General features: G+C 34.3%; 1 protein-coding gene across 11 annotated transcripts in view; it reads right to left on the reverse strand.

Annotated features, from left to right (window-relative positions):
- Window positions 1–16,956, reverse strand: part of LOC100114823 (basement membrane-specific heparan sulfate proteoglycan core protein) — a 162,425-nt gene that overhangs the window by 65,142 nt on the left and 80,327 nt on the right. For 10 of the 11 annotated variants that reach the window (XM_031922423.2, XM_031922422.2, XM_031922421.2 and 7 more), the window contains 8 exons: window positions 13,652–13,807; window positions 12,748–12,822; window positions 6,107–6,331; window positions 5,889–6,032; window positions 4,838–5,083; window positions 3,903–4,761; window positions 1,072–1,190; window positions 737–914 (listed from right to left, as the gene is read on the reverse strand). In XM_031922423.2, the coding sequence (XP_031778283.1) occupies window positions 737–914; window positions 1,072–1,190; window positions 3,903–4,761; window positions 4,838–5,083; window positions 5,889–6,032; window positions 6,107–6,331; window positions 12,748–12,822; window positions 13,652–13,807 (2,002 nt within the window). The remainder of the gene's footprint in view (window positions 1–736; window positions 915–1,071; window positions 1,191–3,902; window positions 4,762–4,837; window positions 5,084–5,888; window positions 6,033–6,106; window positions 6,332–12,747; window positions 12,823–13,651; window positions 13,808–16,956) is intronic. The other variant, XM_031922424.2, reaches the window with a different exon arrangement.

A 16,956-nucleotide genomic window follows, 5' to 3' on the forward strand; every position in this document is an offset into this window, starting at 1 on the left:
CTTGATTATAATACGTCCTTTTTCTATTTTTCTCAATTAATAACGCAAAAAATATTAAACAGTTATTTAGGAATTTTAATAATTAAATGACTTTTAAATGCATCATAAACAATTAGCTATGTTAAGGGGCGCCAACGCTTCCTCAGTATAAGCAATAGCTGACAAAGCTATAAACCTTGTGTACCCTCAAGATAGAGATTTAAAAAAAGTGCTTTGAAGGTTGAAGCCAGCTATACACCCAAATATATATATATATATATATATATATATATATATATATATATATATATTGAAAACACATAAAGATCATTTTTTGCTATTAGTTATTAAGTCCTTTTTACTTTTTTTTATACAATGGTGATTATATAACATTATCCGATTAACGAGTTTAAACTACGTGGAGGGTACACAAAGTTTCTAACTTAGTAAAAATAAATAAAAGTTTCGTCAAAGGCGCGCGCCTGATGTCCCTAGCTAAGGCTAAAATGAGAGAGGCAGAGGCAATTTAGACTGTGAGTGTGCTGCGAGAGGTGTTGCATTATTTTTCATAACTCAACACTCTCTTGCCTCTAACGTATCCAGTAATACAATTCATTGTTGCAAGATGAGTTTTGCAGCAATATCCAAGCACGAGTGATTTAAATATATTCAAAATTAGAAAGAACAATTTTGATAGGAAGGTTATTTTTTTCCGAATCAAGCAACAAATTTAAATTAATATGCTAATTCTACTAACTGATTTGGAAGAGGACAGGGGCATCGTTCGCAAGGGATTCCACGTGACGGATCGCCGTAAAATCCTCGTGGACAAACCTCTGGTGGTGTAACTTCTTTGTAACACTGTCCAAGCCATCGACCACTCTTGCGTCTCGCATATCCAGAAGCACATTTGTCACAGGACAAACCAGTGTATCCTAAAAAAGCAACAAAATATTAACAAAAATCTTTGATAAACAAGACATTTTTTATAAGTATGTAGAGTGTATGTAAGTGTGAGAAAATCAGGGATTAATTTGAAGAGAGAAGGAGGAAAGAGCTTCTAGAACAATTAAAACTATACTTTATTTTTACCTGATGGGCAACGGCACTCCTCTACGAATGGCGCTAAATCTGCCCCACTTTTGTCAGCTGAATCCAACATAACGTTTGTTATGGAAATATTTAATGGCGTCTCGTTTTCATATTGTGCTCTAAAAAAATAATCAAATTACCACTACCAGACTTTGTAAATGTAAAATTAATAATACTAGTGACTTCTTGTTAGAACAACGCAAAATTGACTAAATTATTTAACACCGAACAAACTGTACACATAATACATTTTTAAAATTTTCAAAATTTTCAATATACTATATTGTTTTACTTCGGAAAGTCCTCGAATTTCCCATTCCTTCCATATGCATGATAAGTGACCTATTCGTGCACTTATCATAAAAAGTACGGTGTGCAACAAGGGGGTAGTGGCTTTTTCTAGCGAGGGTGATGTTTTGAGCACGAGTGGGAGTCGAGGGCGCCGTGGGCGCCAATTTTCCCCCCTAGTTGCACAATATACTATTTCTACACGAAAAAATTCTACACGGATATTTTCTATATATTTTTTTCTGTATATTGCGTCTTTTGCGTGGCGGTCAAAGCGGAACTGAAGTGTCGAGTCTCGTCAGTTTGTTCGTGTCCAGAGATAAGAAGAAAGATTGTGAGAGTTTTCCTAAAATTTGTAATGAGGTTTTTCGTTGGCCGAAGTGTATCGTAGGCGTAGGTGGAAAGGGATGCAGGGGGCGTACTTTTGAAAATGAGTAATTAGGCGGAGAACTAGGCACGAAAAGAGACGCAGGAAATGTTTGCGTCAATAAAACGATTAAAGAGGGTCTGGAATAGTGTCATTAATGAGAGCGTGCATAGGTTCGCGTGTCCGGGCTTATAGTAATAAAGTGTCGCACGCGTCTAATGCTTAATAGCGGTCCATATTGGTTTCAGTCTCATATGCTGGTATGTCTGTAGGTCGTTATTACGAGTACCGTTGGGGAAAACCCAGGTGAAAATGTCCGCGCGGCAGACGTACAAAGCAATCAATGGTACTGTATAAGAGGCTCTGTATAAGATCATTAGATTTTTTCGGCCTGTTCTGAGGGTTATAAATTCTACGGAGCCGCTGCTAATATACTGTACTAATCTGAGCGTGAAAAATGATATTTGCGCAAATACATGCTAACTTATTCGAGAAATGTACAGAAAAATATTAATCGTATAAAATTTAAATAAAAATTATAACTATACACGTCATTGCGGCATAACAGTATTTATGTGTAGAGTTTTTTCAGTGTCAATTATTTTCTTAGTTTTTGTTTAATAGATACTTTTCTTACAACCATAAATACTGGGAGAACTTTTTTGAAAACAGCTAATATTGATGATTTTTAAGATTGCACGGTTAAAGACATTATCGGAATTTAGTGAGATATGGCCTTTTGCATAGATTTTTGTGATGCCAACATTATTCATGCAAGTTTTTCGCTATACATAATACTTTTTTGAAGCGAGTCAAAAAAACATTTTTCACAATTTTGAGATTTAATTGTAAAAATATGCCGAACTTTTTATTTGTTGCTTTTGGGTTTTATCTCCAACACCTTTTTGAACAATATTCCGCAGTGATATATATTCATTCAATAACTTTCGGGAAAAAAAGCTCTAATGACTAGACAACAAGAAATTCATCTTTATCAAAGATATTCGAAAAAAAAATAAACAAAAGCTTTATTTTCTCAACACTGGTTAAACCTGGTTTTAAGCACGACCGCGACACGGAAGTGCCTTATAGTTTTGTCATCGAAAAATGTGTGAGATGCGATATCTCACGCAATTTTCGACCGATCAGGCTGAAATTTTGGGAGGAGTCTCCTCTCGCACAAACCTAAAAACTAATTTTTTTTTATCCCGATCGTCTACGTTTTTTTAAAATGTGGGCACAATTTGTTCAATTTTTGCGTGTTTTTTTAATAAAAATTTTGGTGTAACGCGATTATCTCTGAGAGACTTTTATCGATCGGGCTAAAAATTTGTGTGCGAACTCCCCTCGTAATAATAAGGTGCCAAATTTATTTTGGGCTTGATCCTGCATGTATACGCAGAATGCGGTCACATCCAAAAATCGCTGAAAACGGTTTTTCGGCTCTAACTCGAATTCTATGCATTCTACAAAAAAAGTTAAAGAGAAAAGTTATAGGTCTCAAAAAATACCACTTTTTTCTATTCAGACTTAAGCGTGAAAATGCTTTTAATTCGAGTTAACAGGCCAAAATCGATTTTTTTATAGCAATAAACCACTATTTATCATAAAACTTTGAGGCTATACATTTTACATAAAAACCTTCAATGTAAAAGTTGGAGATATTTTGAAAACACAACTTTTTACCGTAACAAACATTTTTTCAAAACGCTTAAACATAAACAACAACCATAGAAACGATTTTTGGTACATATAATTGAATAACAATTTCGGTGTGACACGCCCTATCAGGCCCAAAAGCGTTAATTGCGAAGCGCGAGCATTAGCGCATATCAGGCAATATCAAGGTGAGCGCGGAGCGCGAGCGTCAGCGGTCGTGCCTTACACGCAAATCGCGAAGCGATGCAAGGCGACAAGCCACCGCGGTCGTCAGGCCGCGCGTGGCGCGCTAGTTTGTCCTGCATTGATGATAGTAATTTTCTGCTGAATAATTATTACAACTAATTTTTAAGATTTTCCAATAATATTATTCAAAATATGTCGAACGCATTTGTCGCCATTTAAACAATTTTGATTTTTGAGATTTGTAAATCAATTTTGTTTTTACAGAACTGATTTACATCCTTAGCATTATAGAATAAAGTTACTGCATTCAAATTTAGTCTAATAAACGTACTTGATGAGAATGTTATCGATGTTTTGCAAAACCATCATAATATCCTCTCTTGATGCTAAAGTTGGTCCTCTGCGATTGTTTTTATACCATTCTCCGTAGATTAACCGAACTCTTTGTTTTGATTCTTGATTTGGTAAAATTTGTGGCCCATTGTGAAAAAGTAGACGCTGATTTCCACTAATTATTACAGTCGGAGCATCGTTATTTATTCCGTTTCCATCGTATCTGACGTCATAGGATAAGTAACCACCATAAGATTTAAGTTGATTTCCGTTAAAATGTTCGGGAAGACCAAAAAAAATAACGTTATTTTTATTGACTTCATTGTTCGGATTGTGAATGTTAATTCCGTCATTCTCTACAAATACATCTGAGAAGTTTGCTTCAGTTCGTATTCTTATATCAGGTCTTATTTCTACTGGTATAACTTTGTAACGATCTATTGGTAGTGGAATTTGATAAGTATATAAATTCGCACTCGTGCATTCAGTTGCTACGCCAAAGCAAAAACAAGAAATGCATTCTTCAGGTCTTTTAGCCTCCGAATTGAATCTTCCAAGTGGGCAAATACTATTATTTTTAACGACCAGAATTGTATCGGGGACAGCAATGACGAAACCCATAATATTAATTCCTTCGCACGAGTATGCACCTTGATCTTCCAACTGAACATCAGGGCAGTTTAATGTTCCAGTTCCGTTGATTGAAGTAGTCGAACACTTATTTGATATGTGACCCCAGTTCAACCGCCAATTAACTTCAGGTATCGGTACACCAATCGCTGTACACGTCAAGGATAAAGTATCGCCTGGATCTAGTACCACCATTGGTGGTGGTGGTTTCACAATGTAAACAGGTACTGTGAAAATAACAAATGTAAGATAAGTAGTTTAGTAATATAGAACGGCAAATAAAAGAAAAGTTCTTTTACTTACAACAACCAATTTCATCGCTGCCATCAAGACAATCGCGTTCATGATCACAATGATAACTCTTTGGAATACATTGATTATTGCCACACTTAAATTCCCCATAGTTGCATGGCGCATTGTATGGCAAGGAAGAGCAGCCTTCTTCGTCACTTCCATCTGAACAATCCTTATCTCCATCACAGCGCCAAACTTTGCTTACGCACTGCTTATTCGCACAACGGAATTCATTTGGTTCGCATCCATGATGACCTTAAAATGAATATTTTTCAAAAATAATTCAACAAATTTGATACTATAACTAGAAGCATCTATACAATCTTAAAGATCTACAGGTTTTGAGCGGGATATTCATATTTTTCATTTTATAAGCATAGAATCTTTGAAACTGAATAGTTTTCTCTAAAAGTTAAAATAAATGCCTAAAATAAATAAAAAATTCTGCTTAACTTTGATACGACTCATCATACGATCAGTATAGTGAAAACTCTATTAATTTTTTGAAAGAATATTTCTAGTTCTAATTCAGACGTGTGTTTTCTTTTACCAAAAAGCCATTTGAGAAAATAAGTAAAAAATATTAACCATAATTATGAACATTTTTCAAAATAACAAATTGCAATTTCTTTTAACGTACTTGACCAAGCAGAAATTATAGGAATACCATATGTTACTCATGTATGTATATATAACAGAGCGAAACGATTTGCACAGAAAATTAGTCTATTAAGATAACCCGCGTAAAAAGAGGTAATGCGTCGATAGAAACAGCAACATTTTGTAGCGGTTCACTGATACGATATTTACATGAATTTAATGGATGTCCCACGTATAGGCATTGAGTAGACAACATAAGTACGTTTTCGATATACAATACATTCCACATTCATGTTGTATCAACTTATAACTTGAGTGATTTGATATATCAAAATATATTATTAATAATAAAATTGTCAAACGGTTGCTACTGTAAGTTAATCGGAGCAATTACGATAATGGTCTGAAAAATGTTTTCATTCTTTTTGAGATATGCTAAATAAAACTCAAAATAGCTTACCACATCGCAATTCATCTGATCCATCAGAGCAATCAGATTTACCATCGCAGACATAATGTTTAGAAATACATTCTTCATTGCTGCACGTTGCTTCGTGTTCATTGCAAATTCCTGAAGATGTCGACTTTAGCCATGACTGATCAGCTGAAAAATTCAGCTTATTAGTTTTTAAATGTAGTGTCATGAAATTCAAAGACAATGTACAACATCGATTATACTTTTTTCAACTGTGAGTAAAGCGGTGACTTGAGATCCAGGTAAATGGGAATAATTTTCAGTCTCACATACGTAGCTCCCTGAATGTTCTAACTGAATGTTGGGTATTTCTAGACGTCCATTTACAATACGACTGTTTGGAGGAAGCGGATGACCATTATCTCGTAACCACTTCACCTGTGCCCGAAGAGGTCCTTCATCGCGACATTGAAACACTACTTCAGATCCTAATATTAAACATGATATAATAAGTATCAGATTATATTCAATAAATCTATGTATATATAAGTGTGTGTGCGTGTAGGCTTTTAGGCTCTTGCGCCATAGAAGCTTGGTTTTCTTCTCTTTATCAAATCAAGCCCTGGTAAACCAATTATACAGTGTTTATCGTAAACGGAACAAAAATAGTTAGTTATCGTAACCTAGTACTTGGTTGTGATAACCAAACCCCTTGGAAAAATACGCACCAACCATAGTATTAGTGAGTTTTATCAAGTGGACTTAGTTTCAGTGATCAATATTTTTTTAACTAACTGGAGACTTTGTTTCAGTGATCTACATTTTTTAACTAAGTCTATGGTAAAGTTTCCTTCTCCACTTGGTGAAGACAACTAATATATTTCATTCTCCCAACAAAGTAATTAGATTTTACAACTACAAATGTTGTCCTTTTTATTCTTGCGAATAAAACAAAAATTTTTGTTTCGTTTACCTGTTCATTTATTTAATTATTGTTATATTATTTTATTAAGTTAACAAATTGAAATATATTTAATGAAAAAAAACTCTTCCTTGGTTAGGAATCGAACCCGCGTCCTTCTGATCCAATAGTAGAGACTCAGTCATCGCGCTAACATTGTAGTTAGTAAATAACAAAATTTGGTACAGTTGGTAATCACAACCACTGAGTTAACAAAATTTCACTTGCCCTGGTATAGCGTTAATGGGTTTCATCCGTTAACTTATTAAAAATTAGCTAGAAACAGTAGCTAATGGTAGCTAGAATTGTATTATACTAGAAACAGTAGCTAATGGTAGCTACAATTGTATTATACTAGAAACAGTAGCTAACGGTAACTATTATTTAATATGACGTTCAATACTAATTAGTAAAGTTGTATTCTCATTCGCGCCGGTGTGCTGCCCGACACAACGCAACGTGCTCTCTCTCTCTCTCTCTCCCCTTCTTCTCCCCCCCCCCTCTCCCTCACACTTACACGCACATACACGTGGCATTGCCTCCCACTGTTTTTTTAAGGGGTCAATCCTGAGTTAAATCCGCCAAAAAATGTGTGATTTGATGTAATTTGAAAAAAAAAATTCTATTGAAAATATATAAAATATACACAATTTTTATCGAAAAAAAAACATGTATATAGCTTGTAAAATCATTGACCAAAATTCATGACATTTCACTATATAAATAAGTGTTTTTAGTCACTTGCTACGGCTTTTTGAAAGATCCGGACCGTCTTCTTTACTCTATCTCTAAAAAATATAAATCAAATACTGCTGGCAACAAATTTTATTATCTAAAAAATATCAATTAAACATTGCTAGCAACAAAATTTGTTGCTAGCAGTATTTGATTTATATTTTTTAGCAATGTCTCTCGATCGGTCCGAGGGGGCATGTTTAAGGTACATTTTAAGCCCGGATAGATCAGTAAAGAAGACGGTCCGGATCTTTCAAAAAGCCGTGGCAAGTGACTAAAAACACTTATTTATATGAATTTTGGTCAATGATTTTACAAGGTATATACATGTTTTTTTATTCGATAAAAATGGTGTATATTTTATATATTTTCAATAGAATTTTTTTTTCAAATTGCATCAAATCAAAAATTTTTTGGTAAGAAGAATATCTTTTTGTTTTTTTTTGCAGGATTTAACCCAGGCTTGACCGCTTAATGTTATAATGTTTTTGTAACACATGCACGATTTCTGAGTTTTTTAGACCTAAAAAGCAGCCCTAAAGTGCCCTTTTTTGCCCGTTCTTTGAAAAATTCGTAAAAATAATTAAAACCTGCAATAACACATATAAATATAGGTAATATACATCATATACATGCGTTACAAAAACTATGGTGTGCACCAAAGGCTATGCTAGTCCGATCAAAAAAGCTATTTATGGTTACCAAAATTCCAACAAGAAGGGTTAAGGGGCTAAATGGTTCGGAAAAGAGTATGGAACAATAATTTAACAATGGCAACCAAAAATTTTGTAAAGTAAATTAATTATTAACAATTAAAATCATATTTCAGCATATTTTCTGGTATCTAACTCTGCGGTTTAAAAAAGTAATGATTTTAGCGGAAAAAAGTTAAGCAGGCTGCTTGACCTTGTGTGGATATTGCAGTAATCGTCTGCGGTTCGTAAACAGTGCGGGTACTCGTCTCGGCTCATACTGCAATTTCCACACTCCATCTAAAAAAGCGCTTTACGCTCTTGGTACACAATATACTGTTTTTGAAGATTTATTAAACGCTAATGATATTAGAATGCCCTGGAAAAGAGAGAAACTTAGATTAAGTATATGAATCGGAAACTTGTACACACATCGGGAGGTTAGATCAGGCATCTACGCTGTCGCTGTGTTTCGCGCACGGCACATGCGCCGTATACTTATATTTCAGTATTAGCAGGTTTCACAGGCTTTAAATAACTCACTTTCATTAGCATGTTTCTAGCTCAAAACCCATTAAAATGGTCTCTCTGTAAACAGATTTTAGCTACTTTATGTTAATTTTTAACGGATCTCGCATATTTCTAGCTGGAAACCCGTTAACATCTCTACTAGGGTGGTTACTTTTCCAAGGAAAAAAATAGTTTGTTTTGGTAACCAAGTGATAATTGGTTAATCAAAAATTGGTTATCAGAACTAAGTGCTTGGTTAATTCAACCAAGCCGACATTTTTACAATGAAAAAGTCGACTTTATAGGTTACTAACCAATTTCCTTGGTAAGGACAACAATTTTTCTAGTACATCACTGTTTTCATAGTGGGTTAACCAAACTTTTTGTTGTAATTACCAAGATATTAGTTGAAATCCGAGTTGCAACTTATATTTTCAAAAATTTTCTTATATATTAACTGCATCGCTAGCGTGACGACAGAGTCTCCGCCTTTGGACTTGAAGGACTCAGTGAGGGAGAAATTTTTTCAGATATATTAATTGTATTATAAAATTGTAAACATGTAAATTAAATGTAAAAATTATCATTGTCGATATATTTTGTTAGCATTACAAACCAATATATTGATTAAGATTAAATAGTGTTTGTCGCCTCGCGACTACATAAAATATCGCCATACAGTTGGTTATGGTTACCAATTTTTCTTAACTAAGTATGATTGGTTAATGATACCAACAAAATAGTTGGTGCGTATTTCCCCAAGCAATTTGGTTATCTTAACCACGTACTTGGTTATCACAACTAATCATTTTTTTCCGTGTACCGACCGTCTCAAACAGTGAGTCTATCTCGTCCCGGGATCCCGCGCGTGCGCAGTAGCCCGCTTCATTGCCGCGCGCCTATTGGTTCCCCGTGCTCCCGCTCCGTTCAAACAAGATGAGGGGAGGCAGCTCGGAGAATCGATATTGCAGAGAGTCGGGGTTCAAATCCCGTTCACGGAATTTTTTTTTTTTCACTTTAATTGTAAGATTATGATTTATTAAGTGTAATAAATCATATCTTATACAAAAAGTTAATTATACCGTTTTTTTTTTTTAAACAAAAGTGAAGAAATTAGGACAAAAACTAGAGTAACATCTAAAACTAAAATTCTAAAACACATCTACCCCACGCACCGCAATTTTTAATAAAAATATATTTATTAATAAATAAATACTATGACAAATTGGAGTACGGCAAGCGAAAGCAAGTAACAAATCGAAAATCAAAATGCATAAACCGAACTGCCTCACGCGTAGCAACATGAATAATAAAATACCTCGGCAAATCGGAGGAAGGCGAGCGAAAGCGAGAAATAAATAAAAAAAAATGAGGAAACCGAACTGCCCCACGCGTAGCAACATGAATAATAAAATACCTCGGCACATCAGAGGAAGGCGAGCGAAAGCGAGTAATAAATAAAAAAAAAATGCGGAAACCGAACTACCCCACGCGTAGCGACATAAATAATAAAATATCTTGACACATCAGAGGAAGGCGAGCGAAAGCGAGTGAAAAATCAAAAACGTAAATGCTCAAACCCAACTACCCTACGCGTATAGCAAGTAAATAATAAATACGTCGGCACATCGGAGGAAGGGGAGCGATAGATCAAAAACAAAAATGCGTAAGCCTACCTACCCCACACGCAGAAAATTAATGAGAAAATACTCTGGCACATCGAAGGAAGGCGAGCGAAGCGAGGATCAAATCCAAAACGAAAGTGCGTAGGCCCAACTACCCCACGCTCCCCGAGTTTTACAATTGATTTAAACTACTACCCGGCAAATCGGAGAAAGGCAAGCAAAAGCGTGACAAACCAAAAACGAAAATGCTCAAACCCAACTACCCTACGCGCCGTAATTACTAATGAGAAAATATTTATTAAAAAAAAACTTTGGCACATCGGAAAAGGCGAACGACGGTGAGCCAAAAAACTAAAAACAAAAATGCCTTAACCGAACTACCCCACGCGCAGCAATAATTAAATAATAAAATACTACGTCACATCGGAGGAAGGCGAGCAAAAGTGTGTGTCAAATCAAATGTCAGTTTTTTGATCAGTGCAAGTTGCAGCATATATATCCAAAAATGTTGTTATTTACTAACTGCAAAGTTAGCGCGACGACAGTCTCTGCTTTTCGATCTAAAGAACGCGGGTTCAATTCCTGTCTGGGGAAGAGTTTTTTTCGTTAAATATATTTCAATTAGTCAATTTGTAAATTAACTTAGTTACAAAAAAACTTGATCACCAAAACTAAGTCTCTATAGTAAATTTACCAGTAATCACTTGATAAAGACATCCAACATATACTTCTTAAAAATTAATTAGTTTTTTAACTACAAAATGTTGTCCTTTTTATTCTAATAAATCTTTTTTTTACTCTATCACTTATTTATTTATTTAATTACTTTTTTCATGTTTATTTACTTATTTGTTTATTAAGTATCTACATCGGTACATCGCATCTTTTAGATATTTTTACAATATTCTACGCGGAAAAAAATGGTTGGTAAAGGTAACCAAGTGAAACTTGGTTAACTCCGAAATGGTTGTGATAACCAACCGCATTATGAATCCTACTACCCCGGCTTTGTTATGGTAACTAAGCCAACATTGTTAATCAACTTTTATCTGAGGCACACATTTTATAAATTAATTAGTAGCATCAACAACGAGTTAATGGAAGTTTTATAATGGCTTACCATAAATTTTGGTAAAGTTACCAAATTTTTTAGTCAATGCGGCTTTTGCAAGTTGCAGCTTATAATTTCAAAAATTTTCTTAGACACCATTTGCAACGCTAGCGCGACGACAGAGTCTCTGCATTGGAATCAGAAAGAAGCAAGTTCAATTCCTGGTCGGGCAAATTTTTGTTTTCATGTAATGTATTTAAATTTGTTATCTTGTAAGAGGGCGAATAAAATTGTAAAAATATCTAAACGACGTGATATGTCCGTGTAGGTACTTAATATATAAATAAAATAATATAAATAATATGATTAAATGAATAAACAGGTGAATAAACAAATTTTTTTTCATTCGCGAAAATGAAAAAAAGAACTAAATTTTTAGTTAAAAAAACTAATTATTTGGTCGGGAGAATGAAATATGTATTCAATTAAAAACTTTTTTGTAACACATGCACGATTTTCGCGTTTTTTTTACCTAAAATTATGGACAAAGGTAGTCGTTTTCCGACCAGCGGTCACAAAAGTACTTTTGCGCCCGCTACTCAATTCATTGGAAAATCTTCTAAACTCGCATGAAATTCAACAAGTGCAGTTTGAAACGCGAAAATCAGTACATGCGTTACAAAAAATATGCTGTGCACCAAGGGCTAAGCGGGCTTTTTGGCCTTGTGTGGTTGCAGTATCCGTCTGCGGCTCGTAAACGCCCTCGCCTTCGACTCGGGCTAACTCGCCCTGACGCGTACTGCAAACTCCACATTCGGCCTAAAAAAGCCCACTTTACGCCCTTGGTACACAATATACTATTTCTTGCCGGGAATTGAATCTGTGTCCTTTTAATCCAAAAGCAGGGACTTTGTCTTTGAGCGAGAGTTGCTGTTGGTAACTAATTGAAAGAAAATTTTTGAAAACATAAACTTTAACGCAAATTTACCAAAAATTTTTGTAAACCATAATAAAAACGTTATTTGTCTAACTTGGACGGCAACTGTAGCAAATCAATTAGTTCGAATAATAACAAATGTTTGTTGCTGCTACCAAGTAATACATTGTTCAAACAAGCAATACTAATTGCTGCTGCTTCTATTTAATTTATAAAATTTGCGCAGCTTTCAATAATAGTCGATCAACATCATTGGCTTAATTACTACAACAAAGCAGGGTTTGTCGGATTTATAAAGCAGTTAGTTGGTGCCCTTCACCAACCATTTTTTTTATCTATTTTTATAATCTCTCTACTTAAATAAATATACGATATGAACGTTAAAATGCTTACTTTCTTTAATTATTTGCTCACTCGGATAAACTTTAATATTAAAGTTAGGCCTCCTATTACTATCTTCACCTCGATCTGAAACATAAATAAATTTAAAGAGAAATAGAATACATCGTTATGAATACTTTCATACAATATATACATGTATAGCAGTGCTTGCCGCAAATTCGCTCATACCACACGCTTTGCCGTTGCGTGAGTAACGCAGCGCAGACGACAATTCTGCTAGGTAACACGCGCGTATTTCACACTGGTGAAGTACTATGTGTACTTTTAAACACGATAATCTACTAAACAAGTAGATATGTTAATGAAATATGATTATATTATAGTAATATTAGATGAAAATACTTATAAAGTAACAAAGATATGTAGGGTATTAGTATAAGCAATAAATCAGAATTTTAGGCCAAGTTTTTATACTACGAGATATTGGATCTTCTGAACACACTGATCTGGAATTTGGCATGGAGGTTTATTTCATTTAAAAATACAATAAAAAAACACTCTGAATAAAGTGTTCTAACCTAATTTCGGTTAACGACGGAAATGATGCCAAAACTGTTCTGATGCCGCTGAAAATATTTTTTGAATTCAAATAGCAGGTGCAATAAAAAAAACTTTTCAGACAATCAAAAAAAGATTTGACGTCTATCGTATTTTAATTTTTTTTTTTTTGCGAATTTACGTCACGTACTATAAAATAGTATACGATACGCGCGGCGTAAGCGACACTTAAGGCACAGCGCCATCGCTACGCTCGAGTGCTAACCTCGCCGTGCCAAAAAGTTTCACTTACGCCACTTGTATCGTAATGTAGTATTTCATTCAAACGAGTGTGCGTAGCGCGCCTTAAGTCTGTAGTATATTAAACTGTAAAATCAACTGCAGGTGCTAAACTTACGGACTTGTGGAGGACAACTTCTTTCATCGCTTCCATCTGGACAATCTGGTCGACCGTTACATACATCCAATTGATTTATACAGTTTCCAATTGAACATTCAAATTGATTTCTTCTACAGCCTGCATAACTTCCTTGTGAAGGAGCACTTTCCAGAACTGCAACCATGAGAAAATTATTGAACGCTACTTATATGCAGACGTTTAGAAAATCCACAATTATAATACGATTTCGCACAAAATAAAAATAAAATTGCTTTTTCATTTCTTGATGCATAAGAAATCATTTTGATGGTAATAATACCTTAATTCGATCAAGAAATAGTATATTGTGCAACTAAGGGGGGGGGGGGAAGGGCGATTTCTAACGAGGGTGAGATTTGAGCACGAGTTGGAGTCGAGGGCGCCGAAAGCGCCCGAGACTGAGACGAGTGCTCAAATTTCACCCGAGGTAGAAATTGCCCTCCCCCCCTTTGTTGCACACTGTACTTTTTTTGACAAGTGCCTGTAAAGACCCGTTTTCATGCTTATAGAGTGAATGGTAAGTTGCGCATTTTGAATCGTAAACCACCCTCTTTCAAAAAATATCAATATTTTTCAAAAATTTTCAAAAATTTTCAAAAATTTGATTTTTTGAGTGTTTTTGAGTGTTTATGAGTAGCGGGAGGGAATAGATTCCCTCCCGCACGCTCGACATGAGCGGCTTACCATTCACTTTAGAGGTATGGAAACGGGTCTTTTTCATGCACGTGTTAAGAAATAGTATATTGTACAACTAGGTGAAAAGGGGATGGCCATTCCTAGCGTGGGTGAGATTTGAGAGCAAGTTTTGAATCGTGCACACAACTCTTTTCAAAATTTCAATCGCGATACAAAAATACAAAATCTGTGAATATTTAATTAATTTTAACTAGCGTGAAAGAATTATTACCTCCTTAAGGAGGAAATAGCCATTCCCTTCCACGAAAAAGGGTATACTTAGTGCAAGTGTTAAAAAATATAGCTTAAGAGGGACCGTAAAGCAATTCAAATCTAGATTTCGCGCCTCAAAATAAAAGACAAAAGCCAAAACTAATTTGCTTATATTAAATAATAAAATAGTATATTGTGCAACTAGGGGGGGGGGGGGCGGGCTATTTCTAACGAGGGTGAGATTTGAGCGAAAGTTAGAGTCGTGTTCTCAAAAATAAAATCGTATCCTCCTCTTAATAAACTAAACTTTGCCAAGACAAGATCAATATTTGTACCTGTAGAGTCTTACGAAAGCCTTAATTTAAAAATCATAAATATTAGTTGCACGTACGAAATTCAACACATACGAATATTTTTATCATGCAGCAATGCTATAAGCTATATGTGCGCGCGCGCGTGTGAGTGTGTGTGTGTGTACTCGTATAAGTACTCGATAGTATTGTGTTTAAAAATATGAGTTTTTAATTTATTTAAAAGATCTTGGAAAATAGTTGCTTATACAAAAAACTTTCTGTGTCCAAAAAAAAGAGAAAAATATATTCATGCGAGCAGTAATTTAGAATGAACGCTTATCGTTTTATATACATTTTTTCATTTGTAATAATTTTATTATAAAGTAATAATTAACGTAAATGAAACGAACTTCAATCTAAGACGTGATTCTTATATTAAAGATTATGTTAATTGGTATATTGTGTACCAAAAACGTAAAATGAACATTTTTAAAGAGAGTGTTGAGTTTGCAATACGAGCCGAAAGCAAGTGCGTATCTGAACCGAAGACGAATATACTGCAAATCACATAAGATGAATAACCCCACTTAGCCCTTGGTGCACACCATAGTTTTTGCCTCGCATGTGTGAATTTTAAGTTTTAATATTTAAAATTCTTTAAATTGTTTAAATACAACACGCGAAAAACACGAAAATAGTACATAATATGTTTCAAAAAAATATTGGACAACATGACGCAAGTGAACAGATTTAGTACAGGTTGGAATGCTTACACGACATTTTTCATAATGTTTCCATGATCCGATCTACAATACTAATAAAAGAGTAGTAGCTAGTCTTTTTTCGAAAATTCTAAATCATCTGTCATTATCTGAGAATAACACATATATACCCTGGTAGAAAGTTCGCCAGATTTTCTGGCCGCGTCAATTAGTGCCCAGAAACTTCTGGCGACAGATAGTGTGCAGAATTCTGGCATACTTCTGGCAAAGGTAGAAGGAGGTTAAAAACATATTGATTTGCGATAACTACATTTATTTCATAATTTCTGCTAATAAATCATCGATTCCATCAGTTTCATTTATTTAATACATCCCTACTCTACAATAACTACACATATTAAGTGATGCGCATACAACTACACTCTATTCCAACTATAAGTGAACCAAATTATCAACTTTTATTGATAAGTCATGCTATCTGATTTATTAGCAGAAATTATGAATAAATCTAGTTATCGAATTTTTAAAAAATCAATAAGTGCCTTGTTATCCTAAACTCTTAACCTCAAATGGCCTCTTTCTATCTCTGCCAGAATTTTCGCCCGAATTCTGGGCAATATAGACTCAATTGTCTACCAGGGCAATCACACATATATTTATGGACTAATAGATGTGACAACCAATAGAATATACATAGAGTAAGTAACATGACTGATTCCTATTGCAGTTATCCAATTGTGGAATAATTAAACAACAAAAGCAAAATAAAAACATGAAATGGAATTACAGAAGTAATTTGCGGTAAAACATATTTGAAATATGAGATTGTTTTTAATGTTCTTACTATAAAAAGAGTTCGACAACATTAACTTATACAACAATAGGTTTCCAAAAATTGTATTCGTTTTAACAAATTTGTGAGCCCTTAAATGTCCATATCCCTGCTACAAAAAGTCAATATAGATCGATTAAATTATCAACGAATTCTATACTAATTCTGAATCCCATTTTTTCTATAAAAATTCGATTAAAACTGATTTCAATACGGTAAACAACAATTAAAAATGATGGTTAATACCAAATATTCGTTTTTATTAACTTTCCTAGTCCTATTTTGTATGGTATTTCATCGATTCCTATCGATTTTTATCAAGTTCTTATGCAAAAAAATGGGATTTAGATATAGCTTAGAATTCAATTAATAATTTAATCTATCTCTATTGACTATTTTTAAAAGGGATATGTTATATACAAAATAAAACATTAGCAAACTTTTAAAAATGAGTTCAAGCTAAATACCATAGCTGCGTGCTCGAATTATACAATATAAAAAATTGTCGATCGTGCTTAGACATTATTTTACTAGTCTAAAAGATGAATA

The sequence above is a fragment of the Nasonia vitripennis genome, assembly GCF_009193385.2.
Source record: "Nasonia vitripennis strain AsymCx chromosome 1 unlocalized genomic scaffold, Nvit_psr_1.1 chr1_random0015, whole genome shotgun sequence".
Classification (NCBI taxonomy): Eukaryota; Metazoa; Arthropoda; class Insecta; order Hymenoptera; family Pteromalidae; genus Nasonia; species Nasonia vitripennis.